The sequence below is a fragment of the Styela clava genome, chromosome 5, assembly GCF_964204865.1.
Source record: "Styela clava chromosome 5, kaStyClav1.hap1.2, whole genome shotgun sequence".
Lineage (NCBI taxonomy): Eukaryota > Metazoa > Chordata > Ascidiacea > Stolidobranchia > Styelidae > Styela > Styela clava.
The window spans coordinates 1,980,661-1,997,132 of record NC_135254.1 but is presented as its reverse complement, the minus strand read 5'-3'; the positions used below and the strand labels follow the sequence as shown (position 1 = coordinate 1,997,132).

General features: G+C 39.3%; 2 protein-coding genes across 2 annotated transcripts; one reads left to right on the top strand and one right to left on the bottom strand.

Annotated features, from left to right (window-relative positions):
• Positions 1-4,398: 4,398 nt before the first annotated feature.
• Positions 4,399-8,260, top strand: LOC120344867 (uncharacterized). The gene is made up of 6 exons (XM_039414187.2): positions 4,399-4,589; positions 4,845-4,974; positions 5,518-5,649; positions 6,393-6,511; positions 6,921-7,058; positions 8,039-8,260. Exons 1-6 carry the CDS (start codon positions 4,419-4,421, stop codon positions 8,162-8,164), a joined length of 816 nt encoding a protein of 271 aa, XP_039270121.2. The 5' UTR covers positions 4,399-4,418; the 3' UTR covers positions 8,165-8,260.
• Positions 8,261-12,965: 4,705 nt separating this feature from the next.
• Positions 12,966-15,331, bottom strand: LOC120344904 (intraflagellar transport protein 43 homolog). The gene is made up of 2 exons (XM_039414228.2): positions 14,955-15,331; positions 12,966-13,813 (listed from the first exon to the last, which is right to left on the bottom strand). Exons 1-2 carry the CDS (start codon positions 15,294-15,296, stop codon positions 13,538-13,540), a joined length of 618 nt encoding a protein of 205 aa, XP_039270162.2. The 5' UTR covers positions 15,297-15,331; the 3' UTR covers positions 12,966-13,537.
• Positions 15,332-16,472: the final 1,141 nt, after the last annotated feature.

Sequence of the window (16,472 nt, the reverse complement as noted above, 5' to 3'; positions counted from 1 at the left end):
TACGTACTACATACAACCGCGGAGAGGTTAGGTCAAGGTTGGTCAGTATTAAAAGTGAAACACCGTCCGTCGGGACTGTGGAGCCATGGTTTGGCATATTTTTATCAGTGATGTACCGATACTATTCTTATCGCCGGTACCGATTCAATACCAACGAAAAACGATCATACTGATATTCTGATATTTATTTCGTCATGCAAGAACTGATATATAGCAAAAGAAAAACAAAGTTAACTAAAAAACGAGAAACATTGATTCATAGCAATTGACATGAGGTCGCGAAAGACTCAATGAGTCATCCAGTCAGCGACACCTTGTTGCTGTATTAATTACATCAGCAAATATGGCAATGAAGCATGAAGGATAAAAAAAAAGGTAAAATCATATGTAATTATCATATATTAAATTTTATCTTAACTTGAAACATTCTAAATCAGATCTAGGAGCGAAATATCGGTCTAGTTTTAATCAATACGATTACCGATACCCCAATAACTGATAACTCGTTAACTTTTTTGAAATGGTTTGCTCAGAATAAGGCTATGAGCAGTAAAGAAGTTTCATTTTTGGTCAAAGTTGGGAGCGGGAATACCAAAAGCTTCTGAAACTATTGGCCGAAACAAATGAAAGCATAAATGTAAAGACGGGAAAGTACACTGGCACACCACGGTCTCTCATCCGGCTATCAATACAGGGTTGGTATGTGGGCAGAGGCGTATCTAGGGCGTGGCAGCGATGGCTCATACCACGGGCACCATTTGGACAGGGCATGAAAACGATGTGAAGTTTTAATCGTAAAATGTTTCAATAAAATAATTGGAACTCGTTTTTATAGCCAAGTAATAACGTGCTAGTATCTCAATTCATCAGCAGTCAAAAAATACATTGTCATAAAAAAATCGAAAGAAATTTAGGTCTGCAATTTTTTCTTTCACCTAGTGCGAAACTTGCTTTAGAATGTCATTGCGCAACTGTCTAATATCAACGGGTAGTTTTGATACCGCACAACGTAGCTGGCCGCATGCGGCTCGCGGGCCGCGAGTTGGACATCCCTGGCCTAGTATGACAGTACCGGTAACTGGCGGAGATAGCGAGTTCATGGCTCGCGATATACTTAAGCGATTAATATTATCGACTTTCGTCAAATCCGAAATGAATTTTAAAAACCTAATGTAATAATTTTTGTTAACTATTATTAGCTAATAATCGTCAATAGTGTTCCGCCTCAGTTGCTCTGGAAAAAGTTGTAAATGTCGATAACTTCAAAGAATAAATATCTATGCTTGAGTGAAAGTAAGTAAAGAGGAATGTTGCACCCGTGCGCGAAACATTATTGATTTGAAGAATTAAGAAGTTAATGGTATTTCTTGGTTTTGATCTAGCTAGTTCAAATACCATGCTTCGGCCAGGGTATAATAAATTGATGGTACTCCCGAAGTATGTGAGCCAAGATGGCGGACACCGGAACGTAGTATGTGTACCAGATTAGGGTTAGGCCATCATTTTATTTCAATTTTCCTTTTTTTAGTTCTATTACGAGTTCGGGGACTAGCCAAGTAACTCCCGTAGTATTTGTACCTGAAATTATGGCCTAACCTGGTACACATTCCACGTTCCGGTGTCCGCCATCTTGATTCACATACTTCGGGAGTACCAAATTGGGTAGGCAATAAAGAGCGCAGCCAGCTCAAAATTTGAGCGGGGCCAACTTTTTTTGTATAAATGACGTAATATGACGCTTAGTTGTGCCTATTGCTCCGAACAAGGCTAGATAGAAGCAGCAACTGATATCCAACAACATCTTAAACACACTACGCTGTCGAAGTTATCCAAGATATACAAACGTGCATTTTTATCTGTCTAAGTTGGTTCATTTGGTGAAAAGAAAAGTCCGGTTTACAGTAAATCGTTCAAGAATAGAGCAAAATGGTATTGGAAAAGGTGTAATTTATGTCTTGCTGCAAATGCCGCAAAATCGCATTTCAAAAAATGTTGAATTTTATTTTACTCTATTCTGGAACGATTGACCAAAAATGACTTTTTCTTTGACAGCGAAGTCCGTATAGAATTTCTTGCGATATTGTTAGACATCGGTGGCCGCATTTATCTAGCCTTGTTCGGAGCAAAAAGCACGAGTAAGCGTCGTATTACGTCATTATATAAAAAAGGGGGTTGTCTACGTTTTTATTGGGAACCACTGCTCTGGGCCATTGTGCTGCTCAAATCGCAATTTTTATTAATAAGGTATGAATGGAGTAGATTTGTACAATATCGGAACACGGCAACCCTTTACGTGTTTATCTATTTGTTCAAATCATAAATGGGTGCAAAGCTACTGTACTAAGCTATCGCCCATGGATGACTGACAATAATCAGCTGTTCCAGTCTCGTGACGATTATGAGCAAATAAAACGTTTATTTAAGGGCGTGTCCCTATATGAAAGCAAGTACCGTAGCGTAAGATATAGTTATGCCACGTTCGGATTATTAAAGCGTATTTTACGACGTCTTTGTTGTAGGCTTTGAGATTTCAAACAGGTGTTAGTCGTTGTATTTTGAAATTGGATTTTTGTGTTTATTAGCACAGAGACTGTATGTAGGAATGGGAATACGGGATTGTACGTTTATTCGTGGTATGTTTTGGGTTAGGATAGATACAAGACTTTTGAAAAATAGTTCGAGCAGAAGTGGGCAATTACTTTTCTGAGTGGACGAGATACAGATAATAGACTTGGTTACCAAGCCGGCGGCTTAAAACTCAATATGGAAAACTATCAGTAAAAAAACAATGTATTTACAACAGCTAGGCTAGCGTGTATATAATGAGAAGAAGGGCAATGTAACGATGGGGGTCATTATGACGTTATTTTTATTGACATTTTCAGCCAAAATATATATCTATAAAACTGTAGACGTAATTCCAGCAGGCACGAGTGGACCGGATAAAATACTTCGATGCTCCGGATCTGGCCCGCGACCATAATTTGACGGCCCATAGGTTACCATATTCATGGTATATTCTGAGTTAGGATAGATATAAAGCTTTAGGCAAATGGTTAGAGTAAGCATATGAAGTGGGATTCATGGTATGTTCTGAGTTAGGATAGATATAAAACTTGAGGCAAATGGTTAGAGTAAGCATATTATATGATATTCCTATATTAATATATATACAATAGTATCAGTAACGTCGCTCGTAACTCCGCTCAGAGAACCATTATCTCAAATCTATGTGACTGCACGTATACTTGATTTGAGCAAACTTATTTATCAAAAAGTGTCAGACATTTCAAAGTTTTATCGCGGTTCTCTCTAACTTTTTCTACAGCTTACTTGTCTAATAGTTAGATCGGGGTAGAACTGTGATATGACTTTTAAGAAAGGATTCTCATAATTATATCGGGGAGAGGAAAGCCAATAATATGGCTTTATCATATGGTTCCATTACATTTGAACCCATGATAATTGCACCTGCATACTATTGCACCTATGGAAATTTTTTTGTTGTACGGATAGTTGAACCCATACTAACCCTAACCCATGGGTTTCAGCACCCGCATATAGATTGAACCCGCGGATATAGATATGGGTTCAAATGTACGGTCACCTTATCATATAGCGAACCAGGCCCCTCGTCCGGTTAGTAGTCCATGTGTGGTATGTAATTAGTTAGCCAGTTATTTGTGTAAAAAGCAAAGCAAGCGTAACGCTTAGCACGACGCGTCGTACCCCCGAGCATTTATTTCTTTATACCCCTTTCCCCCGTCTATCATATTTCAAACATAAACCGCTGCTTTTGAGGTGTGACCCCGTACTTCAATTCTTAACGAAAATAAAATTGTATTTATATATCCAGAAAGTGTAGATATCAGTTAAATACATAACACATTTTTATAAGTTACAAATAGTTTTATCACTAATAAAAAAATCGCGTCCTGAATTTGGAAACACACCCATTCCTTCAATGAAAAGCTGGGGAACATGATGCCCCGAAGCCTAAAAAATATTCCATATGAATACGGAAATATGAACTTTATTAAATTCCCATGAACATGGGCTACTCAACTGGCGGATCGCGGTCCAAATCCGGGCCTTTTTAGGATAGGACATGATTTACATATTTATCCCGGGAAAGGTAAGCCGATAACACGGTCTAACCGGCCTCTCGTCCGGTTACCATTCCATGTCGGGTATGAGATTAGTCAGCCAGTTATTTGTTTTCAGAAGCATGGACTTGACGGTGAATCACCTTACGGCGGCGAGGAGTCCAGCAATCCTCTTGCACATACCTATCCCCGCATGGGTTGCGAACCAACGCAGCCCATGGTCCTAAAACATTTCCCACCCCTAGATTCAAATCATATAGAATTACCGCAATTTCACATATATTTTTTCAGTTCGTGTATCGGTAAATTAAAATGACTAAAAGGGCTAAGCAAGCGTGGAGTAGCGTCATCAAGAATATACTCGGAGTAGATAGCGCTATAGAAAGAGCTATGGTGTCGACTGCTACTAATGTTAATGCTAGGATTAAAGGAATCACACCAAGTGGAAGGAAAGAAATTTCAAAGGATAAAAAATATATCCAGGTTTGTGACGTCATTATGTCATTATGGGGAAGGGTCGCGTCATCTAATCGACTTTGGACTCGAGTCACATTTATGAAAAAATGGAAGTCCTCGAGTCTAAATGTCGGAGAAAAAAGAATCGGAGAGTCAAATTCAGTGGTTCGCAACCCTTTCTATTCTGTGGCCCATTTTGCACCTTTCACGTTATGAACTTCACCCAAAGTTGTTAGACAATTCGGATTATTTTTAGGTTTTCAAAATGAACTATTTTGTCAGGCATTTTTCTTTGAAGAGCTCTGTTCCCGCCTTGGTGTTGACTCCGATACACAGGTTCTTATGAACGAGAGAGAACACCCGATCATGGTAAAGAATTTCACCAATACAACGTTGGATATCGTTATTACGGGTAAATGCATATTTTATGGGCAAACGGTTTCAAAGTGTATGGCGTCATTTTTCATTATGACGTCACGTTTTTAATTGTGACACCACGTTTCACATGTCCTCACGTCACATGTTTGTCTTATGACATGTTCTGTATCATGACGTCACGTTTTTGTATAATGACGTCAGTATCATCACGTCACATTTTCGTATTATGACGGTCTAGTTCTGTATTATACCGTCATATTTCTGCATGATGATGTCACAATTAGATATTATGGCGTGATGACGTCACATTCTTGTATTATAATGACACGTTTCTGTACAATGGCGTCCTATCTTTTGTATTATGACGTTAAGGTTCGCACTGTAAATACCACTATAATGTCATATTGGGAGCTCATCATACCAAGATGGCGCACAACCTGACCATAATATGTGTACCAGGTTAGGGTTCAGGTTGTGCGCCATTTTGGTACACATACTTCGGGAGCGCCGTCAGATTGTGTATTATGGCGTCACGTTTTAACAATTTTTTACGCCAATCTCAACGATTCATTTACAGGGGCTTACTCGCCATTTTGTGAGCAGAAGACAAATAAGACGAGAGTGGTGGTACAGATCCATGCTCGGCCGAATATGGGAGCAGTGAAGGACGATTTGATACGACTTGGGACTTTGCACAGCAGGGAAGGAGGTAAGAAAGGGGCGCTCCAGAAATATGTGTACCAATATGGAGGCAACTAATTTTGTTCGCCTACTTTACATCAAGTTGTGTAAAGGGACTGAAACCTATGGACAGGGGTATACCCACTTGGCTAACATAGACAGTAACCGAACTCGTAATAGAACTAAAATAAGGAAAATCGGAATAAAATTATCTAATCCTAACCTGGTAAACAGACTACGGGAGTACCGAAAAGGGGATTTCCCGGCGTATCTAAGTGATATTTATCTTAACGAACGAGGTGGGCATAACCTCAACCTTGATTTCAGCAACCAAAATTTGAAGAAATTTTTTTTTGGAAAATCTTGAGACACAAGGATATGCCCACAAACTAAATAAAATTTTGTGCTTTCATGCCCGCAAAATCAAACGATTGTTATTAAATACCTATTTTTTTACGATATTTATTCCCGCAAAGTGAGAAAGCTGCGGTTGTTTGCCATCGGCGAGTTTTCAAAACCGTGCATGGCATGGCTTTACTTGGGAAAAATAGATGGGTCCGAGTTTTTACGCCGTGGGACGTTGTAAAGTCATTGGCATATATAAATTGGACTCAGGTACTGTGGGCCACACATCATTCAAAATTGGCCCTTCCCCGCGGGCGCATAAATTTTCCTTGAACGCCGCCCTTGGCTCGCGGGTCACAGGTTGCACACCATTGTTTTAAACCACTGGCCTCGTAAATTTTTTTTTTTTTTTATCGTTTTATCCAGGTTGTGACTATTGCTACATGTTTGTTTGCGGGGAAGTCAGAGAACTGCGCACATTGGAAAGGCAGGCACAGGAAGACGAGATTGTGTTGCTTGTTATGCCGGGAGAGAAACATGTCAAAGTACGTACATATTTACTGTTCAGGGGGACGTTTTGTCGTTCTTGGAGAGGAATGTCGCTTGCGCCCGATTGCGATTTCAGTGATAAATTGTTACTCCGAATTGGATAACTTAACATCGCTTTAATTATAGATGTTCCGTGGCTCCTAGTTTGGAGGGAATACTGGCAAGAAGGCATGTCCCTAGTAAATAGGTCAAAATCTGATAAGTATAGGTTTATTTCGACTCCATAATCAGCATAACAATAAACTAATTGCTAAAAACAAATAAATTAAAACTAAATAAAATTTCAGGAGAACGAAAAAACCTTAGACAAGGTTTGATACCCACGGAATATAAAATTGTAAAGTTTTGCAAAGAAGAAGTGGTACGTGTTCACTCACCTAAAAAAATCCTACATTTTCATTTCAGATTCACGTGGAGTCCTTGAACATAGCGTCTGAGCCAATCAGAGTTCGAGACTCAAGCGCAGAAATCGTTGGCTGCAGACTATGGAGGATCACTGCTTGGAAACCACCGAAAAGGGGAGACATTGGATTCGTGAGACAGGTATGTGAAACTTCATTCTTGCATGGCGGTTAGCACATACTAGTGTTCTCAACCTGGGGTTCGCGCACCCCCGGAGGTAATTGGATGGCAGTTGAGTTTTCATGTGTTGCTATTTTTTAATATCCTTTACTACCAGAGGAAAATGAGTGCAATTGAAACTCAGCATAGATTTTTCTTCTCCCGAAGTATGTGAACCGAGATGGCGGACACCCGAACGTAGTATGTGTACCAGGTTAGGTTGGGCCATAATTTCAGGTACGAATACTACGGGAGTCACTTGGCTAGTGCCCGAACTCCTAATAGAACTAAAATAAAGAAAATTGTAATAAAATTATTGCCTAATCTGGTACACATACTACGTTCCGGTGTCCGCCGTCTTGGTTCACATACTTCGGGAGTACCCTCGACGCCTCGAGGGGGAGGGCATTAAACGAAAAAAAGTTTGGAACCGCTGTGCTAAGAAATGCGATTGCATTAGCACCTCTAATTACCCTACGTGGGTTTGCCGGTTCAAATCTCGTGGGAGATATTTATGTGCGAGAAGATTGCTGGAATCCTTACTACTGTACGGTGGTCACGTAACCACTGGTTGGCTACGCCTTCGCCCGCCATCAAGTCCATGCATATGTGAAAATGAATAGCTGGCCATAAATCCCATACCCGACATGGACTGGTAACCGGACGAAAGGGCGTGGTTCGCCTAGTTTTTCAAACCACTGATGGAAGAATTCTAAACTTTTGGCCGCTATTGGTGTCAGACGTTATATTCTCCGAAGTCGCGGACCGGCTTAAACTTGCGAAGTTATCGTCAACCAGATTTTGTTATTTGCGAATGAGGAATGGATTCGTTTCAATTAAGTGCTCGGAGTCGATTTTGGCCTATCCAGATCCGGAGTCAAATCTAAGTCGGGTTTTGATCAGGATACTCATTTTCTGTGACTCCACACACTATATTACTCTTGTGAATCGTTTGCTTTTAGGAAAACATCGACATTGTTACGTCATCCGAAAGTGAGAGAGAAAATCGTTCGGAAGAAGAGAGAAAAGTTGACACGGATGAGGGAGAAATGAGTGACACGCCCACAATCAAAGACGGCGAAAAATAATGATGACGTCACAAACTTATTGATGACGTCATACATAAAAACAATGCGAAACAAAAACACTACAATGACGTAATATAAACGAAGTTAAAAAATTTACTTCAAACTTACGTAATGAATATGACATCACCATGTTGACCTAATGACGTCACGAATATAAACTTTGCCCTAACTGCCTTGCTTATTTGCACTCTTTTTTTTTCAAGCCTAATTTTTCTGTCAGTAAGAATATTTAGTTTTGCGTGAATATTTAGAATATTTATACTAGCTTGCTTTAAGAGAATAAAATGAAAGGTAGCTTTCGCGTCCAAATGATATAATCATGTATGTTTGTATTCCCATAGTTCACTATTTGGGATTTTAGGGATGTTGTTCACCCCCTATAAGGTTGGGGGGGTAGGGAAATTTCTGCCCCTAGATACGCCACTGGGGCAGGCTAGTCACATTTAGATTTAAATTCAAATTAATACAGAAAACAATGGCGCAAAATATAGCAGCAACGGTGCCGTATTGTTAGAACGCGATTATTCTGACCAGTCATGGCTTGTTGATTTTTACACACGAAGAATTCATTATCGTATCAAGCTGATCAGAAACAATTTTACTCCAAACGAACCCAAAAGACAATGGCATGAGACAAAGCAGCAACGGTGCCGTTATGTTGGAACATGATTATTCTGACCAGTCATGGCTCAATAATTTTTACACACGAAAAAGTCAATATCGTACTAGAGCTGATCAGACACAAATAAGAGATAGATTTCCTCGTTTTCAGGAATAAATTTCATCAAAAAGTACGTAAATTTATTTGCATAACATACAATTAGATGCATATTTAAATCGGGAACCTGATATTAGTATTCATACGTGGAACATAAATAGTTAATTTTAAAAATTCCAAATTTTTTTGGAAACAAAAAATTATTAGGACGGTTAACTGGATAAGATTTAGGGAAAGAACGAGCCGATAAAGCGGATTAATCATATGACGAACCACGGTCCCTCGCTCGGTTACCAGTTCATACCGAGTGTGGGATTAGTTAGCCGGTTATTTTTTTCTCCAGATGCATGGACTTTGTTATCTATTCTCCTGACCGAGCCAGTGTTCGAGGGATCGTGTTCGACGAAGATGCAATTATCATACATCTTCCTCGTGACGTCATGAAAACGTCAAAAATTTTCAACCTATGTTGGGCATTGACCCTCATTTAATGGTAGACTCGCCAATTGTTCCAATTTCTTTTGGCGGGCGGGCATAAAATGGTAATCGGCGTAGTTCGCCACACAATTGGAACGTGTTTATTTTAGACTTACCAATGTGTAATTAGATATTAGAACATTCGGTGTCGCAGCTCGATAACCAGTTTTGATCCCCGTGGGTCCTTCTTTTCCAGTAAAATGAGAATTAAATTTTTTACACACGAATTTTTTTAAATTCCGCATGCCATTTTTTATTGGGTGAAAAAACAAACTTGACTACGACTCCCGGGGTAAGTATGTAATACCTTTCCCTAATTTCAGCGCGAGTGTTGAAAAAAGTCCTATCCTAGGTGGCGCTATAGAGTAGAGTACATATCCGTGATGGCGTGGCGAAGTAGTGGCAATTGAAACACCCTGTGGCGGCGGAGATCCAAATCACTGCATTTAATCATTAAAAAAATAAAAAGAGCATGTACCCAGGTGCGGGTGCAAGTTATAGGTGTGAGTTTGTTGCTTAGTTTGACGATTTAAATATTAATAATAATACAAACATTCCACTCTTACTTGACCTTCAATTCATTCATGTATAACAACATCTATAATTTGTTTATTGCCCGAATTATTCCTGAAGGTACCGTAGGTATAAGCGACATGTCTGCATCATCTGCAACTCGCCCCGGCAGCAGAAAATTTTCTCTCACCTCTGTCGACAGAATTATGCATCAGTGAGTGTGCCCCTGGATTTTCATTTAAGGGGGGTGCTTTCAAATTTACGAGGTGGTAGATATTTTAAGAGCGATAAAACTATTTGTAACTTTTTTTAAAGTACTGACTGATCATCTGCACTGGTATATACGCTGCTCTCTGGATATTCAAATACAATTAACCTAAGGAGGAGTTAGGAATTGAATTGTGGGTTCCCCCCAAATCAGTGGAGGTGATTGAAATCACCCCTGTATGGGCTAGGGAGATAGAAAAATTACTGGCCTCAGCTGTTTTCTCATCAGCACCCCGCCGAAAACAACTTGTTCCCAACATGTCAAACCAATATCTTTCGATTGCAAGTTTTATTTTGTGAAAATATAACAGTGATCTATTTCCATATGAATGTGTAATAATTAAAGTTGTTCAATGTCCACCTCATACAAACAATTAAAAAAAAACATTTGAATAAGTTCATAAAACCTGAAGCTGATTAACTATTCCCACAGCCAACATAACTGATATCTAACGAGAGAAAGCTCGGTTCGTCACAAGATTGAACCGTCCTATCAGTTTCCCTTTTTCCATGGTAAATATAAAACTTCCATCACAAATTATATGATAAATGGAATAAATGAATACCCCCGAAGTATGTGAACCAAGATGGCGGACACCATAATGTAGTATGTGTACCAGCTTAGACCATAATTTCAGGTACAAATACTACAGGAGTGACTTGGCTAGTCCCTGAACTCGTAATAGAACTAAAATTGGGAAAATTGGAATAAAATGCTGGCCTAACTCTAACCGGGTACACATACTACGTTCCGGTGTCCACCATCTTGGTTCACATACTTTGGTAGCACCGATAAATGGAGAGGAAAATTGAAACTCGAAAAATAGCTTGTGCTCGACATTGGCATTTTGCGATTGTTGCTGGAGACATGCTTGCCAGGTAAAAGGTAGTCCTCAGTGGAAGCTCCAGACGTATGTGCACCAAGACGACGCACAACCTGAACACAGTATGTGTACAGGTTAGGGTTCAGGTTGTACGACATCTTGGTGCACATACTATGGGAGCGCCTCTCAGTGTTGCATGAACGTCTATGTTACTATTGAGAAAATATAATCAGTGGTTAATAAAACCAGTGGCTCCCAACCTTTTTGTTATAGTCCTCCCTTCGTCAATTTTTTAACACTTCATTCCTCCCTAACTAAGCATAAAAGTTGCTTTATTTATTTAATCATTAATTGATCTTTAGGTAGAATATTACGCTAGTCGCAATCACTTGGGGAGATCTCCTCTCCGGTTGGGAAACATTGAATAAAATGGTGAAATGGCAGACTTTTCCAAGACCTGAAATAGCAAACGAGCAAGGTGCTACAAGAATAAGTTAACACATCTCCCCCCCACCCCCTCTAAAAAAAAAAATTCATTTAAACATAAAACATAGTCGTGACAAATATCTAATTTACTAGGTACATTATGTAAGCAGCTAAGACAGTATAAGTGTAACATAAAAGAGTTTATAGATATGGCTACAAAAAAGAAATCTTTCAGGGCTTAATTAGAAGCTGGAACGTGCTCCCGAAGTATGTGCACTAAGATGGCGTACAACCTGAACATAGTATGTGTACCAGGTTAGGGTTTTCAGGTTGTGCGTCATCTTGGTACACATTCTTCCGGATCGCCGTTAGAACAGTGGTTGTCATCCTTTTTGGTAAGAGCAGAACCCAATGAAACATTCCGGAGGCTGGAGGAACCCGTTTTATTTCTTTTCCTTGGCTGACTATTGCATTATTGCTACAGAACCCTTTAGAACAGGGGTTTTCAACATTATTCTTGTAGCAGAACCCCAATGAAACATTCCAGAGGGCCCAGGAACCCTTGTGCAATAGTTCAATTGTCTTTTATTGTCTGAATTGTATAAACTATGAATTTATATAATGCATACCTAATACTGGCAAAACAAATAATCTTTAGGAGCAACAAGTTTAAGAATTGTGGCAAAAATAAGTATTTACCTATGTTTAAATAATATATAAATGATAATATAGACCAGCGGTTCCCAACAGTGGGGTCTCGGCCTCCCAAGGGGCCACGGAGCAGTCGGAGGGGGGCCATGATGTTGGGCGCAAAACTGATTTTGCTTTTCACTTTACAAGAAAACTCCCAGTTTCATTGCTTGAAAAGGTTAATTTATTTCACAGTTTTTTTTTTCGCTTTTTTGTGTTTGAATTGCTTGAACACAATGGGATTTGGAATCTACCAACCATAATAACACTATAAATACCACTGGGATAATAAGCAGGAGCCATAAGTTCTAAAAGCTTCCAAAAAGGGGGCACAAGCCATAAAAGGTCGCGAACCACTGATATAGACTCTCGCATTTCAATAAGAAAGACATTATGAAACCCCTGGACTGCGCTTATACGTAACCCAAGGTTGCCGTGACAACACGCTGTTTGAAATCCATTGAATATGAAACACTTTTTTAGTAAGCTATAAAAATTCAGACTCTGTTTAGACTGGAGGTTAGGATAGGATTTTCATTTTACTACAGTAGGAGAGGAAAGTTGATGAGTCATCCTTTTCCATGGCTTCTCGTTCTTTCACCAGTTTATATAGACCGGGGGTGCAACATTTTTTTGGCGGGCAATATAACTAATTTCAGACATCTAGCTGGACTAGAGGTAAGATTGGGTCCCAAAATTCCAGCCTGACCTGACCCAGGCCCGTGGGTATTGAACCTGACCCGACCCCGACTAATTACGGTGACTAAATTTGCAGGCCCGAGCCAAAAATTTCATATTTAGGAGTTCTTTGAATTGTCATTGCGAGAGTTCATTTAGAACAGTATGTGTCGTGTTGATGAGGTTTTTTACAGACCATTGTCTCTCGTGGCCAAAACGCCTCACTTAAAAAAAAGTCAGCGGTAGAGAAGCCCGACCCAAACGTAATGATTGACAGGTCCGACCCGGGCTTCAGATCTTAGTTCTAATCTGGGCTCAACAAAAATTCAGTGTTTCCATTTACACAACGAATTAAAAAATCCCAAAGCGAAAAAATATGAAATTTCTGAAACCCCATCGTCATAGGCCAAGGCTCGTGGGGAACTGATACAATTCTATTCCGTAAATATAACTGAGAGTGGGATTCCTTAAAAAATAGTTGACGTATCATTATAAAGTGTTTTATATGCTTCGGAATCAGAGTTTCCACACATGAAGGTCAAGAAATCAGGAACCCGTAATTTTTAACCCGTTCATTAAAAAAGAAGTGTTACATTATAGGCATTTAACAAAAAGAAAATCAAAAAAAATATTTGGGGGTGAAGGGGTGGGTGAGAGAGATATGGGTTGAAAACCACTGCTCTTTAAGTAAAAATACATTCGAGACTATTTTTATTACTGAAGATGACTAAGCACGTTTCAAAGTAACTCAGCAAACAAATCACCAACCATGACTAAGCATTAAATCAGTTTATCATTAGTCGCTGTTGTTGAGGAATTATTTTTCTGTCTTAAGGCTCCTGATATTTGTGCGAATAATATATCCCAATCCCATGTCTCGTCTGGTTCGTCGATGCCAGTTGTCATGTGTTTCGCAAGAAGTTTGAGATCGATTTCATTGTCTAGAAGTGTGAAGGTCGAATGTCGTTGAAGGTCACTGTCAAGTTCACGATACGTAGCGACTTGATTCATCGCAACTGAAGGTGGGGCAGCCATTTGTTGTGCGATATCTTCATTCTGTGGAAATTATGAAAATGTTAGTGGCTGGCTAAACCCAAAGTTTTTTTGAGGTGGATGAATGGGGGGTAAAAATCAGAAATATTGTGATGTCATAATAATATGCCATGTCATAAAAAAGTTGGTGGCTGCTTTCAGTGGCATACCCAGGATTTCATCTAGAGAGAGGTGAAAGTTTATGATGTCATAGATATTATTATGCCCTGAAAATGTGTGTCTGTATTCAGTAGTAGACATGATTTCATTTTTCATTCATTGTCTGGGGGGTTGTTTCATTTCAAAAATTCGCTGGGGTTGTTTCATTTCAAAAATTTGCTATGTCGGTGATATTGCATTGAGCAACATCATGCAATGAATTAAAAGAATGAGAGAAATGGGGCAGCGAAGGGGTCATCATTGAACCCCTGACGTTTCAACATTTGTGATAACCCCACGTTTTTAAATATTTAAACTTTCATACATTTATAAGTGTTTTTAAGTAATAAGGATATTTTGTACAAAGTCAAAACGAGAATATCGGTCGGAGACCGAAGACTTATCGATCGAAACTGCAGTTTCAATTCATGACTCTATAGTGACACCACGTGTCCCACTAATTAATTAATAACTCGCTAATTACACGGCAGAATTCATCCAAAATCAATAGGCTTCTAGTCCGAGATATGACGAATGCACATGCAAAATATGGAGGAGATTCAACTCTGCTTTCGAGAGATATCGCGTAACATACAAAGTGTCTAACAGACAAACACACAAATACCTATCAACATACTAACCGATCTCAAGATCTATGAGTAACAAACAACCGGCCAATGCTCAAATAAAAACTTACTAATTATCCAGTCGGGGCTAGGAGTGCAGATTGTGCAGAAAATTTGAATTATTCCTAACACCAACTCGATAATTACTAATTTGTTATTTGAAAACATGGATAAGGTGTTTTTCTCAAATCTCACATTTTCGTATTATTGGTGGGGGATTTATACAAAAAATACAATATCGTAATTGTTAACAGGGGCACCGTGATAAGCCCCAATAGCATATCAAGATGTCATGGGCCCCAATCGCTTATCAAGGGGTTCCATGAAAGTTGAAAATCACTTCCCTAATATTAAAACCACACCATTAAAAACTGGGTTACCTGAACATCGTCCAAATCAGGTATTACTTGGAGATCATCGCCTTCTTCGTCTGAGGAGTGAATTCGTGTTCTAGGGGAATCCCCTGTTACTAACAATCTAGAATCCTCCACCCCCTTATTACGGTCACGTTTATTATCGGCATCCCCCCAGCCCGCCATTCGTCTTGACGGCCGGGGAGGGGAATCAGCCCCAATTTCTTTGAGTTGAGATTTTGGAGCGATTTCTTTCGGAACTACACTTTCTTTTTCGTTTGTGTTCAGTGATGCATTAGATTTAGTCGACTTCGCTCTACGCCCAGTTTTTGCTTGACTCTTTTTGCCGATGCCGAAATCAAAATCCATTTTTATATTTTAAATATTTAAAATTTTAAGGTATAAAGTCTGTTCAGAAATACAAAACATGAAGCTTATAAGTAGTGGGCAAAATTTTTAGAACGGGTTCGCTTTTGTCTAGAACTCACTAACAACAGGTTCCCTCATTTCAGGAGACCCTACAAATCGTGACATGTTGTATGCACTTATAACAGCAGGTGGTTGCGGAAAATAATTATTTCTTAGTTTCTTTTTTATGTTAATATTTTAACCTTCTGGCGACCGGGAACTTTTCAAGTTCCTGAGGTCATCAATTGATAGAAAGTACTTTACGTAAGATGTGAGCTGTTCCAAGAAGAACGTTTTTTTGGAGCTGTTCTGCATTAATTTTTCCTGAAATATATTAGACATATTTTTCAAATTCTCTTCCGATAAGTCCAACCGCCCCCACCACTACCGGTATTGTTGAAGTTTTGAGTCCCCACATCTTTTGTATCTCGATCTCTAGATCTTTGTATTTTGAGAGTTTTTCAAATATTTTTTAGAGTTGTTTCTTTCGGATGGTATAGCCACATCAATTATTTTTATTAAGAACCATTATTGTTATGTTTTACTTTATTATTAATAACGATGAGAAATGTCTCAAAATCCTATCACTATCAAACTTTTCAGTGCGATTATTTGGCGCGGCGGTGTGGCTCAACGTTAGGAATACGCTCGCCACCGCACCTCTAACTACTCTGCGTGGGTTCGCAGTTCGAACCCCATGCAGGGATGGTTATGTACGAGAGGATTGCTGGACTCCTTGCCGTCGTTGGGTGGTTCACGTAACCGCTGGTCGGTTACGGCTTCCTCCACCACCAAGTCCATGCTTCCGAAACAAACAATATAGTAAATCTAATCCCATACCCGACTTGGAATGGTAACCGGGCGAGAGGCCGTGGTTCGCCATATGGATAAGCCGTCTTATCGGCTTTCCTCTCCCCGGGATAAATATGTAAATCCTATCCGCCCGCTTTTTTGGGATATTTATATTTCTTTATTGTTTACCTATTTATTTATTATGTACACCGTATTTTCAATTTTTTAAATAAAGCACACAGACGAGCGTATTCCAGCGCTTAGCACGACGTGACACACCATCGAGCCATTTGTTTGTGTATTTTACAAAATATAAACCGGCATCAGCAGAAGAAAAAAAATGAT

What these genes read in the sequence shown, in the direction of transcription:
- LOC120344867 (XM_039414187.2), top strand. Translation starts at nt 4,419, where the DNA reads ATGACTAAAAGGGCTAAGCAAGCGTGGAGTAGCGTCATCAAGAATATA. An exon ending in AGGATAAAAAATATATCCAG is followed by an intron (nt 4,590 to 4,844) that starts GTTTGTGACGTC and finishes CTATTTTGTCAG; the next exon opens with GCATTTTTCTTTGAAGAGCT. An exon ending in ACATTGGATTCGTGAGACAG is followed by an intron (nt 7,059 to 8,038) that starts GTATGTGAAACT and finishes GTTTGCTTTTAG; the next exon opens with GAAAACATCGACATTGTTAC.
- LOC120344904 (XM_039414228.2), bottom strand. Translation starts at nt 15,296, where the DNA reads ATGGATTTTGATTTCGGCATCGGCAAAAAGAGTCAAGCAAAAACTGGG. An exon ending in CTGATTTGGACGATGTTCAG is followed by an intron (nt 13,814 to 14,954) that starts GTAACCCAGTTT and finishes TAATTTCCACAG; the next exon opens with AATGAAGATATCGCACAACA.